The sequence below is a fragment of the Mugil cephalus genome, chromosome 23 (genome assembly GCF_022458985.1).
Source record: "Mugil cephalus isolate CIBA_MC_2020 chromosome 23, CIBA_Mcephalus_1.1, whole genome shotgun sequence".
Taxonomy (NCBI): Eukaryota; Metazoa; Chordata; class Actinopteri; order Mugiliformes; family Mugilidae; genus Mugil; species Mugil cephalus.
The window spans coordinates 5,182,009-5,197,242 of NC_061792.1; the positions used below are offsets into that span (position 1 = coordinate 5,182,009).

At 43.5% G+C, this 15,234-nt stretch overlaps 2 protein-coding genes across 2 annotated transcripts; both read left to right on the forward strand.

Annotated features, from left to right (window-relative positions):
- The first annotated feature begins 3,705 nt into the window (after window positions 1-3,705).
- lancl1 (LanC antibiotic synthetase component C-like 1 (bacterial)) lies at window positions 3,706-9,438 on the forward strand. The gene is made up of 10 exons (XM_047576580.1): window positions 3,706-3,847; window positions 4,114-4,248; window positions 4,331-4,448; window positions 4,860-5,070; window positions 5,145-5,292; window positions 5,401-5,547; window positions 6,177-6,359; window positions 6,465-6,641; window positions 7,258-7,330; window positions 8,949-9,438. The coding sequence occupies exons 2-10, from the start codon at window positions 4,162-4,164 to the stop codon at window positions 9,023-9,025; spliced, it is 1,221 nt and encodes a 406-aa protein (XP_047432536.1). The 5' UTR covers window positions 3,706-3,847; window positions 4,114-4,161; the 3' UTR covers window positions 9,026-9,438.
- Window positions 9,439-11,536: 2,098 nt separating this feature from the next.
- Window positions 11,537-14,161, forward strand: mylz3 (myosin, light polypeptide 3, skeletal muscle). The gene is made up of 6 exons (XM_047576581.1): window positions 11,537-11,660; window positions 11,969-11,996; window positions 12,963-13,106; window positions 13,194-13,364; window positions 13,465-13,542; window positions 13,622-14,161. The coding sequence occupies exons 1-6, from the start codon at window positions 11,658-11,660 to the stop codon at window positions 13,648-13,650; spliced, it is 453 nt and encodes a 150-aa protein (XP_047432537.1). The 5' UTR covers window positions 11,537-11,657; the 3' UTR covers window positions 13,651-14,161.
- The last annotated feature ends 1,073 nt before the right edge of the window (window positions 14,162-15,234 follow it).

The following is a 15,234-nucleotide window of genomic DNA, read 5'->3' on the forward strand; positions in this document are numbered from 1 at the left end:
GATCATTTCTTTCTGCTCCGGGGAGTCTCATCTTTCTTCTCAGGGGAGTTTCCAGGAGGGGCAGAAAATCAGAGGTAGGACAACAACCGGTCGTCAAACGTGTTTTCGGAATAAATGCAATGGCTTCATCTTGGTCTTTTCTTCTGTTGGATGAATCGAATAAAATAGTCCACTACGCACTGAAGCACTTTGCACATGTTGGAAAAAAAAGTCTTCACATGAACCAGTGGGACCAATGTGACCAACGTTGGATGGCTACAGGTCAAAGGTTAATGACTTCCATAAGGTGATTTAGACTTCTGTGTTGAGTTAACGCAGACATTTTGTGAAAGTAAAGCAGAAAGTAGGAACAAAAAACAAACCACCTGGTCAGAAAGACACAGTGCTGACTAGCGTTTGGTTGGCATTGTAATAGAGCTAGCCAGACTGACGAGCGTAGGTAGTGTGCGTAAGTTACGGCATCTAGGTACCGCAGTACCCTTAAAGAGCCTAACGTGCTAATTGCAAAATGTTAGCATGCTAAAAGATAAATTAAAGGATTATCTTATCTTCAAGGATTATTTTATCTTGTCTTAAACATTTCACCAGCTCAACATGTTAACAATGGCACTGTTAGCCTTTAACTGCTAGCGAGCATGCTAGTTTTAAATAGTAGCTGGATGTCTGTGTCACAGCAGCCTTTTCCTTAGCGAGCGGTCTTGATTTTGGATTTTTATCCTTATAAAGTTTAGCTCACAACAGCCATGTATTTGTTCTAATACAGAAAATGCACGATTTAATCTCAGCTTGACTGTTGTCCTGTGCTAAAGACTCAAAACGATGATCAACACCACCTCCGCTTAATATTTTGTCCTCTGTGAAGACGGTTTTCACAGCGGCGTTGAGGGAGTCAGCTCAATAATGCGCCTTTTCAATGAGAAGCTCTAATCAAATCCGAAGGTCTCCCTCTGAAGCCCGTCCCTCGGGCGACAAGGTCCAGAGGTACGCGTGCAAAAGGCTGTACACTTTGTGGCTAGCCTTCACCTGCAGCCCCCCGGCTATTGATATGGAAATGTCTGGACATAATGCTGCACACACAGGCTTGAAACCGTAGAGGTAAAGAAAAGTCTGACGGCGATGGTTGAGGCAATTCTTAATTGTCATCTTGATGTGCGCTTTTCAAAGACAAGGCCAGGCGAGTCATCATGACGGGAAGCGCTGAGGTACGACAAACAATCCTGCACATAAGCAACTCAAGAAGTCAAGATAACTGTTAAAGGCCCACAGTTCAAGGCTTTAAAACATAAAGAAGTATTGTCAAAAGCAGTTTTTTAAATATGCTGCAAGGAGGTAAACTTGCCTGCGCTCTTCTGGGAAGCTACTGAAGCGAAGCTAATAAAGCTGGCTGATAATATACTTTAATTAGGACACAGCTTTGATGATTTTATTCTACAGCCTAAAAAAGAGAGGACAATCAAAGCCTTTCAGATGATGCATCCCGTCGCAATCTCTCTTTTGAAAGTGCGGCGTCGTCATGCCACAACAGTCCTCCTCTGAATCGTACCGTTTATGCGGCAGAACATTCAAAGCGGAGATTACGTGGGCCAGGGCAGCTTCTATCTCTGCAACGAGTGAGAATGTGGAAGGCCGGCAGTGAGACCCAGCAGTGTGCCAATCAATATCAGCCCCGTGCTCTCTCTGACTACAGTAATTATCATCACCATCCGCGGGAATACCATGTTGTTTGGGCTGCGCAGAAGGTCAAGAGCAGATTGGTAGCACACGATGTTTCCATGGCAGCGGCCTGCCATAGCTTCGCTCCACCCTGTGATCATGAATTTTGGCGTCTGTGATTGTATTGGAAGTCATTAGTGCAACTGGTATGGCGCTGTCATTTGGGAATTGCTAAAAAGGTGAAATGATTAACCGTGGTGCATTCAGTGACACAGGCGACTGTGATTGTGCAATTACCTTGAAGCTTTGGTAACATTACGCGTTGATGGGCTAATGTCTGAGATTAGACACCTGTGTGAAGAAGTCATTCTCATCGCCGAGGGGACCATTATCCACTGAAGAAGGCTATTGTTGCTGATGTGCACCAGGCCATAAATCACCACTCAATTCTGTATCAACAAGAGCCGCTCGACGTGAGTGTTTGTCAGCAAGAAACCCCGCGATTCGGTATGATTTGTTAATCACTCCGGCGTAACCCCGGATCCAAGCAGCCCTCGCGATCTCTGACTGTGTTATCATATCATTCATTCATGAGGTGGCAATGTTAAACTGTGTCTAATGGAGCTTGGGATACAACTTAACAGAGGTAATTAAAGTTAAATCACTGAGGAATGAAGGAAGGCCTGCAAAGTCAACGCATTTATTAGTCATAGCTAGTCATGGCTAAAAAGGTGAAATGATCTTGACCTATACTTTGCTCTTATTTAGCTGGAGTCTTTTTGTTGGTTGCTAGTTGGTAGCTGTTTTGTTTTTTTCTTTCTTGTTTTCTTTCTTGTTTCTTTTCAGTTGGACGGGGCTTCCAAGTGTGTCTTGCCCCATAATCTTGGCACAAGAGATAAGTGCTGGTTTACATGTAGTCACATATCCCATCACTTCATACTGCTAGCCTGCTGGTCGTTTTTTCAGTTGGACTGGGTTTCTAAATGTGTTTTGTCTCGGCTGTTGGCAGAAGGGAAAAATGTTGGTTGACATGTAGTCGCATATCCTATCACTTCATTCCTGCTGCTGTTGGCTAGGCTAATAAGCTGGTGTCTTCCTGCTGGTTGCTAGCTGGTAGATGACTGCTAGCCTGCTGGTGTTTTTTCAGGTGGACTGGGCATCTAAAAACAGTGAACATGTGAAATGGTAATTATTTTAGGAATATCAGAGCTTTTTGTATTTACGTCCTGAAAAGTTCACTTACTAGCTTTTGCTCCATGACTTTGGGCCCTTTTTAGTAAGTGGTTTATTTGAATTTTTTATTTATTTATTTAGTTATTTTAAATCTCCACACAACTGGTGGCAGTTATTCATATGTTTTCCATAAAAACAGAGTTACTGAGGCCATCTCCGTCTGGGAAAGCCCAGTCTCCATTGACTGGTCAGCTCTAATAGCCTCAACATGCACTGTTCATATATAGGGCCATAGATTGTACAAAAAGTGGACACCATGACAGTTCCTCAAAAGTGAAGCTAAAGCAAGTAGAGCTCCACCTGTAGTATAGGTCATAAGGTTCAACCCCTCCATGTTAGTGGGAAACTAGAACATTAAAATACAATTCATTATTTGATATAGAAACAGGATGCGACACCATGATGGGAGCTAGAGAGTTGTAAAAACAACATTCATCCACTGCAGAATTAGAACATGCCCCCAAGTGCAGGATGAGTCATTCACATTTTGAAATAGTTTTCCAGGAAATGAGAGATTCTTAAATGATACCATGTTTTCTTTCTTTCTTTTTTTTTAAAAAAAATCCTTGGTCAGACACTGATAGTGAATTGGTGGCATTCAAGACATACTCTATAAAACATGCTTTAAGGAAACAGTCTCTTTGGAACCCCTCTGTGGGAAGTGAGTAATCTCCATCTGCACATGATTAGTATTAGCTTTGATATTTTGTTGTTGAAGGTTGGCGTGTGGTACTTTTCAGATTTTTATCATTTATTTATACCTTTGTTCTGTATTTTAATTTGTATGTTTTTTTAAACATGTGTATTTAATATTTTCCCCCCACTATTTTTACCCAGTTCTTTGAGCTGCAATACCACTTCCGCCACCGCAGATGTCAGTAGCGAGCCAGCGGCGCCACTTCCGATTAGAGAAATGTACGGACAAAGAAGACTAAACATCAACACCAGAGCTCTTGAAGAGGTATACGTTTAACTGCGCATTTTGCGACCATGGCCTGCTTTTCGCTGTCATGTTATATTTCCTATTTATGATGTCTTTTGTTACATTTCGACGTCGTAACCGACGCGGACTGTTTTAAAGCTCTAGTTTTAGCGGCGTAGCTAAGCTAACTAGCTCTAAGCTACTATGGGTTCGTGTGGGGGCGTGTAGCCGTGCGCAGAAGGATTGGTTGCTATTACAAGATTGAAAGGTTACTATTTGACTCCTGTTGCCTTTTTTTTCTGCAGATTATTTTGTGCCTGACCCAGATATAAAATAGAGCACCGGCGACGAAAATGGACACGAGAGCCTTGAAGAACCCATATCCCGACTGTGATGGGAGCCCTGCGTGCACACAGGCGCTGTTTGATTCTCAGGGACAGGTACTAAAGTGGGGCGTATGAATCCTGTTTGTGTCCGTGTTTCCAGTCCACCTCGTTATTTAACGCCTTCCTGTGCCTTCAGATCACGTCGGAGTTCGCCCACCAGCTAACCAGCAAGGTCAGCGAGCTCTTATCTGTCATGGAGAATGGGCTGAGGTCCGCGGATCCAAGAGACTGCACCACTTACACAGGCTGGGCAGGTGATGACACGTCCGATGTTGCGTTTCATTCACCCTCCTATTATCTTCGGGGTCACATTGACCCCATTCAATGTCTCTGAATGTGTTACTAACATTAGTGCTGTTTAAAACGATTAAAAATTTTAATGCAGGTTTGCTGTGGGTTAATTTCGATTAATCGCGATTAAATATCATTAATTTTTAATCTATATTAAATTAATTTTGCATGAGCAAATGGACTCAGAAAGAAGGGAATATATATGTGTGTTACCCCTCTTTCAGCCACTAGCTACTAAGACAAACTAAAGACATTGAGAGTCTCACAAATTTCGATTTGGAGTTTATACACCATCTTTGTAGTTTAAAACAGGACACCTTTCCGGGTAACCTTCTGAGCTTTACAACAGTACTGTGTTTCCTCTTCGTCCGAAGGTATTGCTCTTCTCTACCTGCACCTCCACGACGTGTTCAAGGAGCCCTCCTTCCTTCAGAAAGCGCTCGATTACGTCAGCCACAGCCTGAAGTGTTTGACGCAGCGCCACGACGTCACCTTCCTGTGCGGGGACACTGGGCCGCTGGCCGTGGCCGCGGTGGTCTACTATCGCCTTCAGAGGGCGCAGGAGACTGACGAGTGCATCAACAGGTTGGTCGAGAGTAAGAGGTTACAGAAAATATGCTGTGAGATCAGAACATCACGAGTTCACGTGTCTCTCTCAGACTGCTGCAATATTACCAGTCGGTGGTGAAGGGCGTAGGCGGACTCCCAGACGAGACGCTCTATGGGCGGGTGGGCTACCTCTACTCCCTCATCTTCATCAACCAGCAGCTCGGTCATGACAGGATCCCGCTGCAGTACATCCAACAGGTGAGGCCGTGTTTGCGTTCTTGCGGATGAGTGCCTTGTCCTTGTGTCCGTAGTTTTTTCGTCCAGATTGGGTGCGACTGAGCTGGGATTCGTTGTTTCCTTCCTCAGATCAGCGAGGCCGTGCTGGCGTCAGGTGAACACCTCAGCAGGAAATTCCGGATGCAGAACCAGAGCCCCCTGATGTACGAGTGGTACCAGGAGCGGTACGTTGGCGCCGCCCATGGCCTGGCGGGCATCTACTACTTCCTCATGCAGGTAGTTCAGGCATCATACTTGGATCTCAAGCAGTCTGTCGACTACTTTGGTCCAAGAAAATGAGCAAATCTTCTCCTGCACATACAATATACTCATATGTATTTGGGATGTCCTGATCACGTTTTTTTGCCTCCCTTGACCCAATACTGACCATTTAACATTCGTATCGGACGATATGAATCCTGATCCCATCTCAAATTAATAAATTGTCCTCCTCTTGGAGGTCTACCACTCATTACAACACAATTGCACAATTGTGACTGACTAAAGTAAAGTTCTTCCTCATGGCAGACATGTGTAGTCATGAGATTTTGGTTCTTCCTCTACTCTGTTAGCTTCGACCCTAGCCAAACATCATTAAAACAGAAGAAGAAGAAGTTCTGACACTACAGCGATGTGTTATTTTATAGCAGACTACAATAGTTAGGGCTTGACTGAAGCCTGATACAGATCCAATCATTTTAAAGAAAAGCCTAACACCGATACCCTTCGGCACATCCCTACTATTTATTCATTTATTATCCCATAAATCCACGCTAGGAGAGCGGAGGAAGTTAATTTCCGTCGTACCGAAGCGGCCACCTGCTTCCTCTTCATCTCCCGTTAAGAACTAATCCCTCCATCTTCAGCCAGGCTTCGTTGGCGTGGAGGAGTACATGCACAGGCTGGTGAAGCCCAGCGTCGACCACGTCTGCCGCCTCAAGTTCCCCTCCGGGAACTACCCGGCCTGCATCGGGGATGATCGGGACCTGCTGGTGCACTGGTGTCACGGGTCCCCGGGGGTGGTCTACATGCTCCTTCAGGCCTACAAGGTAAGGAGCTCCGAGCGGAGTATGTGAAAGGGCGTCGAGACATCGCCGGCATAGCGGCATCTTGTGGTTTGCCATTTCCTACCCTTCTTTGTGTCTTGCTTCCAGGCTTTCGGCATTCCTCAGTACCTCGAGTACGCCCTGCAGTGTGGGGAGGTGGTGTGGCGGTGGGGTTTGCTGAAGAAGGGCTACGGGCTGTGCCACGGAGCGGCCGGTAACGCCTACACCTTCTTGGCCCTGTACCGGCACACCCACGACCCGAAGCACCTGTACAGAGCCTGCATGGTGAGAGCGCCCAAATAAAAAGGCCCATCTTCCTTCTACCCCTCTTATACAGCTAATATGGGAGAAGTTATGTCCTTCTAACTTTTTAAAGTCCGAAGCCTCTCTTTGAGGCTTCCTGTTGTGTCTATCTTCTCCTCTCTCCGACTTTGATGTAAGAATTTAAAACTTCGTCCGAGGCGCGGCCAACCGTCGCACAGTCGGCCACTCACCAGCCTTAAAATTGAAGATGATTCCAGAAGCGTCGGACGTGCGAGAGGCAGGGCCTTTTATGTTTATTGACAATGGGTTGGAAAGCTGCCCGCTTGAGCTCCGCTTGGCCGCGCTCCAGGCGGCATCAGCCCCACGTGTGCCTTCGTTAATACAGATCTATTCATGGCGGATGGAAATAGACTCTTCAGATGTGCTGCCTGGGCTTTGCAACATCCTCCGAGTGCGGCAGAGTGACGTTGTGGTCATAATTTGATACCTTGACAGAGGCTCGGGATTCCACAGAGAGGAGCGGGTTTTTTTAGCGGTTGTTGACATCGCTACCTGTTCTCCTGAGACGGTTGAGCTCCGGTTCAGCGCTCAGTGTTGTTGTTGTTGTCGCATCATTTCTGTCTCTTTCTTTCTGCAGTTTGCCGACTGGTGTATGAACTATGGCAAACATGGGTGCCGGACCCCAGATACTCCCTTCTCCCTTTTTGAAGGTAATATGAGATTATTTTATAGTTTATATGTTTTTAATTTTTGTGACATTCGTTACTATTTACACTTTAACCCTGGGGTAGATTATTTATCTTTATTATAGATAATAGATACGTAGATATAGATATCTAAATAGATACGTAGATGGATATATAAATAAATAAATATATAGATGTGTAAATGGATACGTAGATATGTAGTTAGATATCTAAAAAGATACGTAGATAGATATGTAGAGAAATATGTAAATAGATATCTAGATATATCCATAAATATGTAGATATGTAGATAGATAAGTAAATAGATACGTAGATAGCTACGTAAGACAGATACATAAATTTGTAGATAATGAATAGATAGATATGTTGCTCACTACGTAGATAGATACATAAATATGTAGTCAGATAGATATGTAAATAGATGCGTAGATGGATAGATAGATAAATACATGGATAGATAATTAGGTAGATATGTAGATAGAGAGATATGTAGATGGCTACGTAGATAGATGGAAGATGGATACGTAAATAGATATGTAAATAGATAGATGGATATGTAAATAGATACGTAGATAGCTACGTAGACACACATTCATTTGTAGATAGATGAATAGATACATTGATAACTACGTAGATAGATATGTAAATGGATAGCTACGTAGATAGATACATAAATATGTAAATAGCTGCGTAGGTAGATATATAGATAAATACATAGATAGATATGTAGATAGATAGATATTTAAATAGATACGTAGATTTGTAGGTAGATGAATACATAGAGGGATACGTAAATAGATGTGTAGATAGCTACGTAGATAGATGGATACGTAGATGATACGTAAATAGATACGTAAATAGATACGTAAACAGATAGGTGGTATGTAGGTAGCTACATAAATTTGTAGATAGATGGATACGTAGATACGTACATAGATATTTAAATAGATACGTGGATAGTTGCTTAGATACTTCATTTGTCCAGAGGGATAATCCGGTTAGTTTAGATCTGAATTATTAGTCAGAATTATTTGGGAGGAAATGAGATTCATTTAAATCAGATAAAACTAGATGCTCAGATTAAATTAGATCAGTTTTGTTTAGGTCTGATTAGATTCAATCCCCTATGACCAGTTGTGATATATTACATTCCGTTAGATCGGATTATTAAATTTAAATGTGATGAAATTAGATCATATTATAGTAGACTGTTTTAGATAAGAATAGAATGTTCGATCATATTAGATCAGGTCTGATTAAACTGAATGTAACCTGATTTGACAGTTTAGATTTGGAAATTACATTTGATCTTTAAATTAATATTACATTCAATCTTGTTTCAATAGTTTAAAAAAATGAAATGGATTAGATTGGATCCAATTGCCAGATTATCAAAACAGAATAATAAATAATATATCTTAGTTTACATTAAAATTAAGTCATATTTATTTCAAACATCAAAAAGTAAAATATATTATAAAGAAAAACTTATATTTATGAGCAATTACCAATAACTATGTAAATATCTAGATGAATATTCAATCTGTGGATGTTGCTGATGTTATATAATAATAATAATTACTGAATCTGTAACTCTAAAATGAACGTATCCTTGTCACAGGCATGGCAGGCACCATCTACTTCTTGGCCGACCTACTGCAGCCAATGAAAGCGAGGTTCCCGGCATTCGAGGTGTAGCCCTCCGTCCTCCGCGCCCACGCTGCAGATAATAGAACAACAAGAAGACCCTTACTGCTCCTTGTCACACCCGCATGCATTCTGGGACTTGGCAAAAGGTACAAGTCTTTACGGCCACTGCTTCCAGCATTGGGCCACGTTTTTCCCGCTCTTCTCTACTGGGACGATCTTATTAACAAGAAGACTCCTGGATCTCGTTTGTGCATAAATGTAACTCCTGCTTTATAAAAATGTGATGAAAACAATCTCTTTTTTTTTTTTTTTTTCTTTTTTTAAATTTTTTTGTTAGCGACTAACTGTACATTTTTCTTTCTTTTTAGAAAAAAAAACGGCAGATCTAGATATAATACGCTAGTGTCATGTGTTCTTTGCACTGTCTGAGCAATAAAAGTTTTACAACTGTTGCTCTGAAATGAATGCACAAGTGCGCATCTGTTGTCGCGCAGCGGCAAAGACAGACCACAGAGGGGCAGCAGAGAGCCGACAACGTGGTTGAAGTTGAAGACGCTCGCCTTGAAATCTCACTTCATTAAGAGCTCATTAGGCAGATTTACACTTAAATAATAGTTTATTCATTAGGAATGTGGAGGCTAAGAATATTCCCGAGTGTTAATTTTAAATGATGATACAAGAGGAGGACGTAAACACACCTCTAACGTAATTTTTAACGATTTTTAAATGCTAAAAAGTTGTCCAAAACGGCCGTCCGGTGGACCGCGCTGCCTCCTCTCCAAATAAGGCTCACGTAAGCCCCCGAAAAAAAACCAAGCACAACACAATGCCGTCGCTCTTTTTTAAGCCTCCTGCTTCTTTATAACGCCGGTGCCAGCAGGAGCCGAAGGAGAAGGGGTGGGTGGGGGGCAGGGTGGAGGTGGCTCGAGAAACTGGAGCGCCCATTTTTATTTTCTTCTCTTCACCCCCTCCTCCTCCGCGTACCTCGGGTTCGAGGCGACCTGCCGGAGGAGTAGGAGAAACCGAACACCTCCGGCAGGAATGGGAGTAAAAATAGAGCTCATCTGTCCGGGGGGTTGAGGGGGTGGTGGTGGTGGTGGCGGCGGCGGCGGGTGGTGGTGGTGGTGGTGGTGGTGGTCTCCCAGACGTGTCTTTCACTCCGGTACGCTCGCTCCTACAAATGTCCTTCTGGTGTTTAGCAGCAGACGGTTGTGTGTTACACGGAAAGCCACACAACAACTCCTCTACGCTGTCAGTGAATTATATAACCCCCGTGCAGTTCACATTTATTTTTTCCCACATTTAAATTAAATGCTTTGCATTTTTTTAACATAAAATTAATAGATATATGTAAGTAATTTAAGGGTTTAAATGTACAAAAAAAAGTATTGTAGTAATTAAGTGAAATCAACCAAGCAAAGTAAGTGGTGCGAGTTAAATAAAAAAATATAATGCGCCATTTACCGAAAATGCCTAAAAGAGATAAATTCAAATTTTCAAGAAGTAAAATGTTCTTGGAACATAAAATACACGAAACAACTCATGGTACAAAACATTTGAGTATATAAGAGTGTGTTCCTCATTATCCAGATTGCAACTACATTTAAAGATGGTTAAATGGATTAAAAAAGAAAAAGTCAACGGAGATGCGATTTTCATGTTTATCTACTTGATATTTTCAGTTAAAATGACTTTTAATAGTCTTACTATGTACTCGATAACCAAATATGTCGAGGCCACAATGAAGCTGCGGCCTAGAAGCTAGTTTAAGATATTAAATAAATGTAATATTTTTAATCTTTATCCGTCTACACGGTTCCAGCGCTCCGGAAATAGATGCTAACGTGAAATAAGGCGAAACCTACGTAGTATATTCAAGTAAACTGAGGCTTTTGTGTTGCTTGTGTATGCAGTCTGTTCCAAGACCAGATTCCTTTAGGAACGTGCTGTTGCGAGGCACTTTTTTTTTAACGCGCATTAAAAGGTTCAAATTTTCTCGTCTATTGGGGATAAATCTCTAGTTCGCTCAAACTATTTGTTCCTGATTGTCTCACTTCTTCTTCTTCTTCTTCTTCTCCCTGAAGGGTCCAAACATTCAACTGTGTGGTAAAGACACCTCCCGTTTTTAAATTAAAAGCCGCTCACGGTGGACTTTCCGAAATACCTGCCTGAACGGAGTCAACTTTTCGAACAGTTTTTGCACTGCTGTTATTTCCCCGTAAGAGGAGGAGGAGGAGGAGGAGGAGCAGCAGTCTGTTTAAAAATACCTCCTTGTAAATGACATTTCTGAACCTCCCCAAACTGAGGCGAATTTCTGCATTTTCACACGACGGGCTACGCGGGCAGATTTTAATCTCGCGATCGGCAAACTTTCGTTCTCCCTAGAAATAGCTTCAAATAACGGAATCGGGCGAAGGAGTCTTGACACGGTTCTTCCAAAAATAGCCCCGTCCCCTTCTAAAGGCCCTCTGCTCTGAGGACGCCCGGCTCTCCTTTCCGTTTGCCCTAAGAAAGTTAAAGATGTTCCAACGTGTCATCCGATCCGCTCATTAGCATATGTGACATCACATGCCTGGAATAAATAAGAGGGGGGCTTTGACCATGGCTCAGGACCACTCTGTCTTGGGACTTCAGCTTCTCATCTCCTTTCTTTCCGCTCCTCCAGCTCCTAATCTCCAAAATGGTGTGTACAAAAATTATGTTTCTTGGGTGGACTTACCCGTTTCTTTTTTTTTTTCTTCTTCTTGGGATTGGATACCGGATTTGACACTCAAAAACATGCTTGGGAGTAATCGTTTAAAAAGATTGGACCTGAGTGCATCCACATGTCTATCATTAGTATCTATTCAGGCTTGTATTTTAAAAAAAGAACTATAAATCATATATATTTTTTCCTCATTAAGACACCTTACATGAGCTAAACAATCTGTTTTCTATCCGTTTCTGTGTTTGTTTTGTGTGTGCGTTCTTGTGTGTTTCCCCCTCCGGCAGACCGAGTTCTCAGCGGACCAGATTGAGGGTAAGTCGAGAAAACGGCGAGATTCCCCCGCCGGTAGCCGTAATTGATTACCCCCTTCCGATATGCTCCCGGAGTTGCGTCAGGTTTGCCGTTTAGTCCGCGCTAACTGCTAAAGGGCGGAAGCTGGGATGCAGAAAATCCCAGAGCGAAGACCCCCATAAGGACGTGCCGCAAGTGGCTCGTCCAGTTGTCGCGGAGGATTCCAGATATGTCTATTCTCAGGCCTCGCCTTGTCTTGCGCGCCTCAGTCTGACTCGGTGGAGGTGTTAATCCCTAGGGTCAAGGTTTAAAGCGGGCAAAAAAATCCAAACCATCCCCAAACCACGTTTGTTCCCAGCTGAAAGACATGTCCTTTATAAACATGTCCTACGTTTTCCGGAAGGAATTCGTTGCGGCGGTCCGTGTGGGCAGTGCCCAAAAATGAAATGTGCCGCTTGTGCACATTCTGGGTACAGTTACGCTACGTCGAGGTGTTGATTACAAGGCAGTCAGCGTTCTTATGTTTAACTCCAGCAGAGCCGAGAGGTCATGTCTCTATTTGGCCTGGGCGTCTCTGCGGGGGTGTATCAGTTTCTTCCAATGTTTCCCTAAATTAACTGGACAGCTGTTCCCGCCGCCCGTGTCAAAGCCGCATTAATCCGGCGAAAAAGGTCACTCCGATTGTCGGAATTCGCAGAAACAGCTAACCATTGTTCAGGCCTCGTCGGCGCCTTCGTCCGCCCTGCTTGGGTACAGCTGTCGCCCGCCTCCCCCCCCCAATTAGCTGAGAACAATGATGGAAGTATGCGGCTGCGGCTGTCCATGATCCCCCAATGTGAAAAGCCCAAAGGAGATGGATTTAACAACCCCCCCCCCCAAAAAAAAAGACAGAGACGCTGATGTCAAAGCAAATTTTGGCTTAGCAAATGATCTTCTTGCTGTTTTGTTTGGAGTCCTAACCTCTCCCTTGTTCTGTTTCTCGGCCAGACTTCAAGGAGGCTTTTGGTCTCTTTGACAGAATTGGTGACAGCCAGGTGGCCTTCAACCAGGTGGCCGACATCATGCGCGCTCTGGGCCAGAACCCCACCAACAAGGACGTCACAAAGATCCTTGGCAACCCATCCGCCGACGGTGAGGTTTGACAAATGCGTGAAGAATCTCGAGGCGCAGATGTGTTTTCTTTGCGTTCGCGTTTGTCAAACTTTGCCAAATCCGCAGACATGGCCAACAAGAGGCTCAACTTCGACGCTTTCCTGCCCATGCTGAAGGAGGTCGACGCCCTCCCCAAGGGAACCTACGACGACTACGTTGAGGGCCTGCGCGTCTTCGACAAGGAGGGCAACGGCACAGTCATGGGTGCTGAGCTGCGCATCGTGCTGTCCACCCTGGGTGAGCCCCCCCCCCCCAATATAGAAGTGCACAAATATAGTTTGCTTAGCATGCACGGCGTTTGAAATTGAGACTGACATGGATCCTTGGCCGTCCACAGGAGAGAAGATGACCGAGCCCGAGATTGACGCCCTTATGGCCGGCCAGGAGGACGAGAACGGCAGTGTGCACTACGAGGGTATGTTTTCATTTCCCAGCATTCCTTATTCTTGTTTTTGACTACTCGTGGAGCTAAGCATTTGAACCTCTCCCAACAGCTTTCGTCAAGCACATCATGTCTGTGTAAGAGGCCAGCAGTAGGAGTGCTGAAGAAACTGTAGCTCGCCTACAGACAGCCCCGTCAGTGTTCAGGACATCTACACTGTTCCAAAGACCAACCAAGGAAAGACAAGGACTTTGTACAAGGGATGTTGAAGCAAACCCATCTTGTTGTTTATTTTGTTTTCCTTTCCATTTCGTCTCAAGCCCTCCTCTCTCGGGACATCACCATCGCCACTTCTCCATAGTAGACCCCAATCACTCGGCCTCTACTCCCCAACTATCCGGGGCGCGTTTCCATTCCACCCGCCGCATGGGGTGAGGAACGGGGGAGAAGGGGTGACCGCTCATCAAGTGAGGGTAGATCCCTCCCTTCCCACCGCCACCCCATTCAGTCTCGCCATCACTGGCCCCAGCAATGCCAAAGGTGCTGGAGAGCGGCTGTGGAAAAAGACCGCCAGAAATCTCCCCTATTCCCTCAACAGTTTTATTTATTTACGCTGTTTATTTCAGAATAAACTTTTCCAACTTACATCCCATCTGGTGTGATCCTTGATCTTTCATTGCCCGCATACACATGTAGACACTTAAGCTGTAGATCTCAAAGGACACAATATCTTAAGAACCACACATTTAGACTTGTATGAAACTACATTCGAAGCTTTCTTTCTTTGGGTATTAGCTCATGGTGGCTAATGCTAGCTAATATTAGCACAAATCCAAAAAAACAAGCTGTTAAACATGTTCCTATTTAAAACCTAATCAATCATTTAGTACTAAGGAAGTCACACAGAATAACCAAATTTAAGAATACTTTATAGTATAGGTGGCTGCTCTTATCCAAGCTAAGGGCAGCTTTAAGGCTAAACCTGCTGAAAATTTAAGTATATTTACAGTTTACTTATTTAAGGTTTAACCATAATAGCTTTATATATATATATATATGTATATAGTTTTCGCTGTACTTGTAACAATGCATTTTTGCCCACTTCAGTAAATTCCAAAACACGAGATAGATTCACAGCTGTAACCTTGGGAAAGCCCGCCCTCTTCTGGCGGGAAGGGAAGTCGACATGCTCGAATTAGACATTTCCTGCCACCACAAACATTCTGAATAATATGGTAATATGTACTGTATATATAATGCGGGCGGAGGGGGAAAGTTGAGGTTTACATAAGAAAACTGGATAAACCCATCTGAAACTTGCTCAAATTGTTTCTGTTACATAAACAGTATATATATAAAGTTATATACTGTTTCTGATGGGTTTTACCCACAGCTTCCTATTTAAACCTCAACTTCCCACCAGTCTCTAAGAATTAAATAAGCTACTTGGATGAGTGGCGAAACGTCTTCATTTTTACAACCTTTCTTGAAACCCCCTTTAGATAGCAGCAGAATTGTTGCTCATCACCTGTAAGCGTTTGTTTCTTTCCAACAGCAGGTGGCAGCAATATCTCTCGAGTGTTTAGTAGAAGAAGAAATCTGAAGAAAGGAACAGGAGGTATCACTCCGTTGTTTTTTGTTTTTTTTTTTAAAGCGCAGAATCACGACAAATAATGTACTTTACACGTATGCTAATACATCACAATATGTCATATTTCAGGCTTA

Bases quoted from the DNA above. Each gene is read 5' to 3' on its own strand.
- mylz3 (XM_047576581.1), top strand. The intron at 13,107-13,193 runs GTGAGGTTTGAC...CCAAATCCGCAG, and splicing joins TGGCAACCCATCCGCCGACG to ACATGGCCAACAAGAGGCTC. The intron at 13,365-13,464 runs GTGAGCCCCCCC...GGCCGTCCACAG, and splicing joins CATCGTGCTGTCCACCCTGG to GAGAGAAGATGACCGAGCCC.
- lancl1 (XM_047576580.1), top strand. From the start codon at position 4,162: ATGGACACGAGAGCCTTGAAGAACCCATATCCCGACTGTGATGGGAGC. The intron at 4,449-4,859 runs GTGATGACACGT...CTTCGTCCGAAG, and splicing joins CACTTACACAGGCTGGGCAG to GTATTGCTCTTCTCTACCTG. The intron at 7,331-8,948 runs GTAATATGAGAT...TCCTTGTCACAG, and splicing joins TCCCTTCTCCCTTTTTGAAG to GCATGGCAGGCACCATCTAC.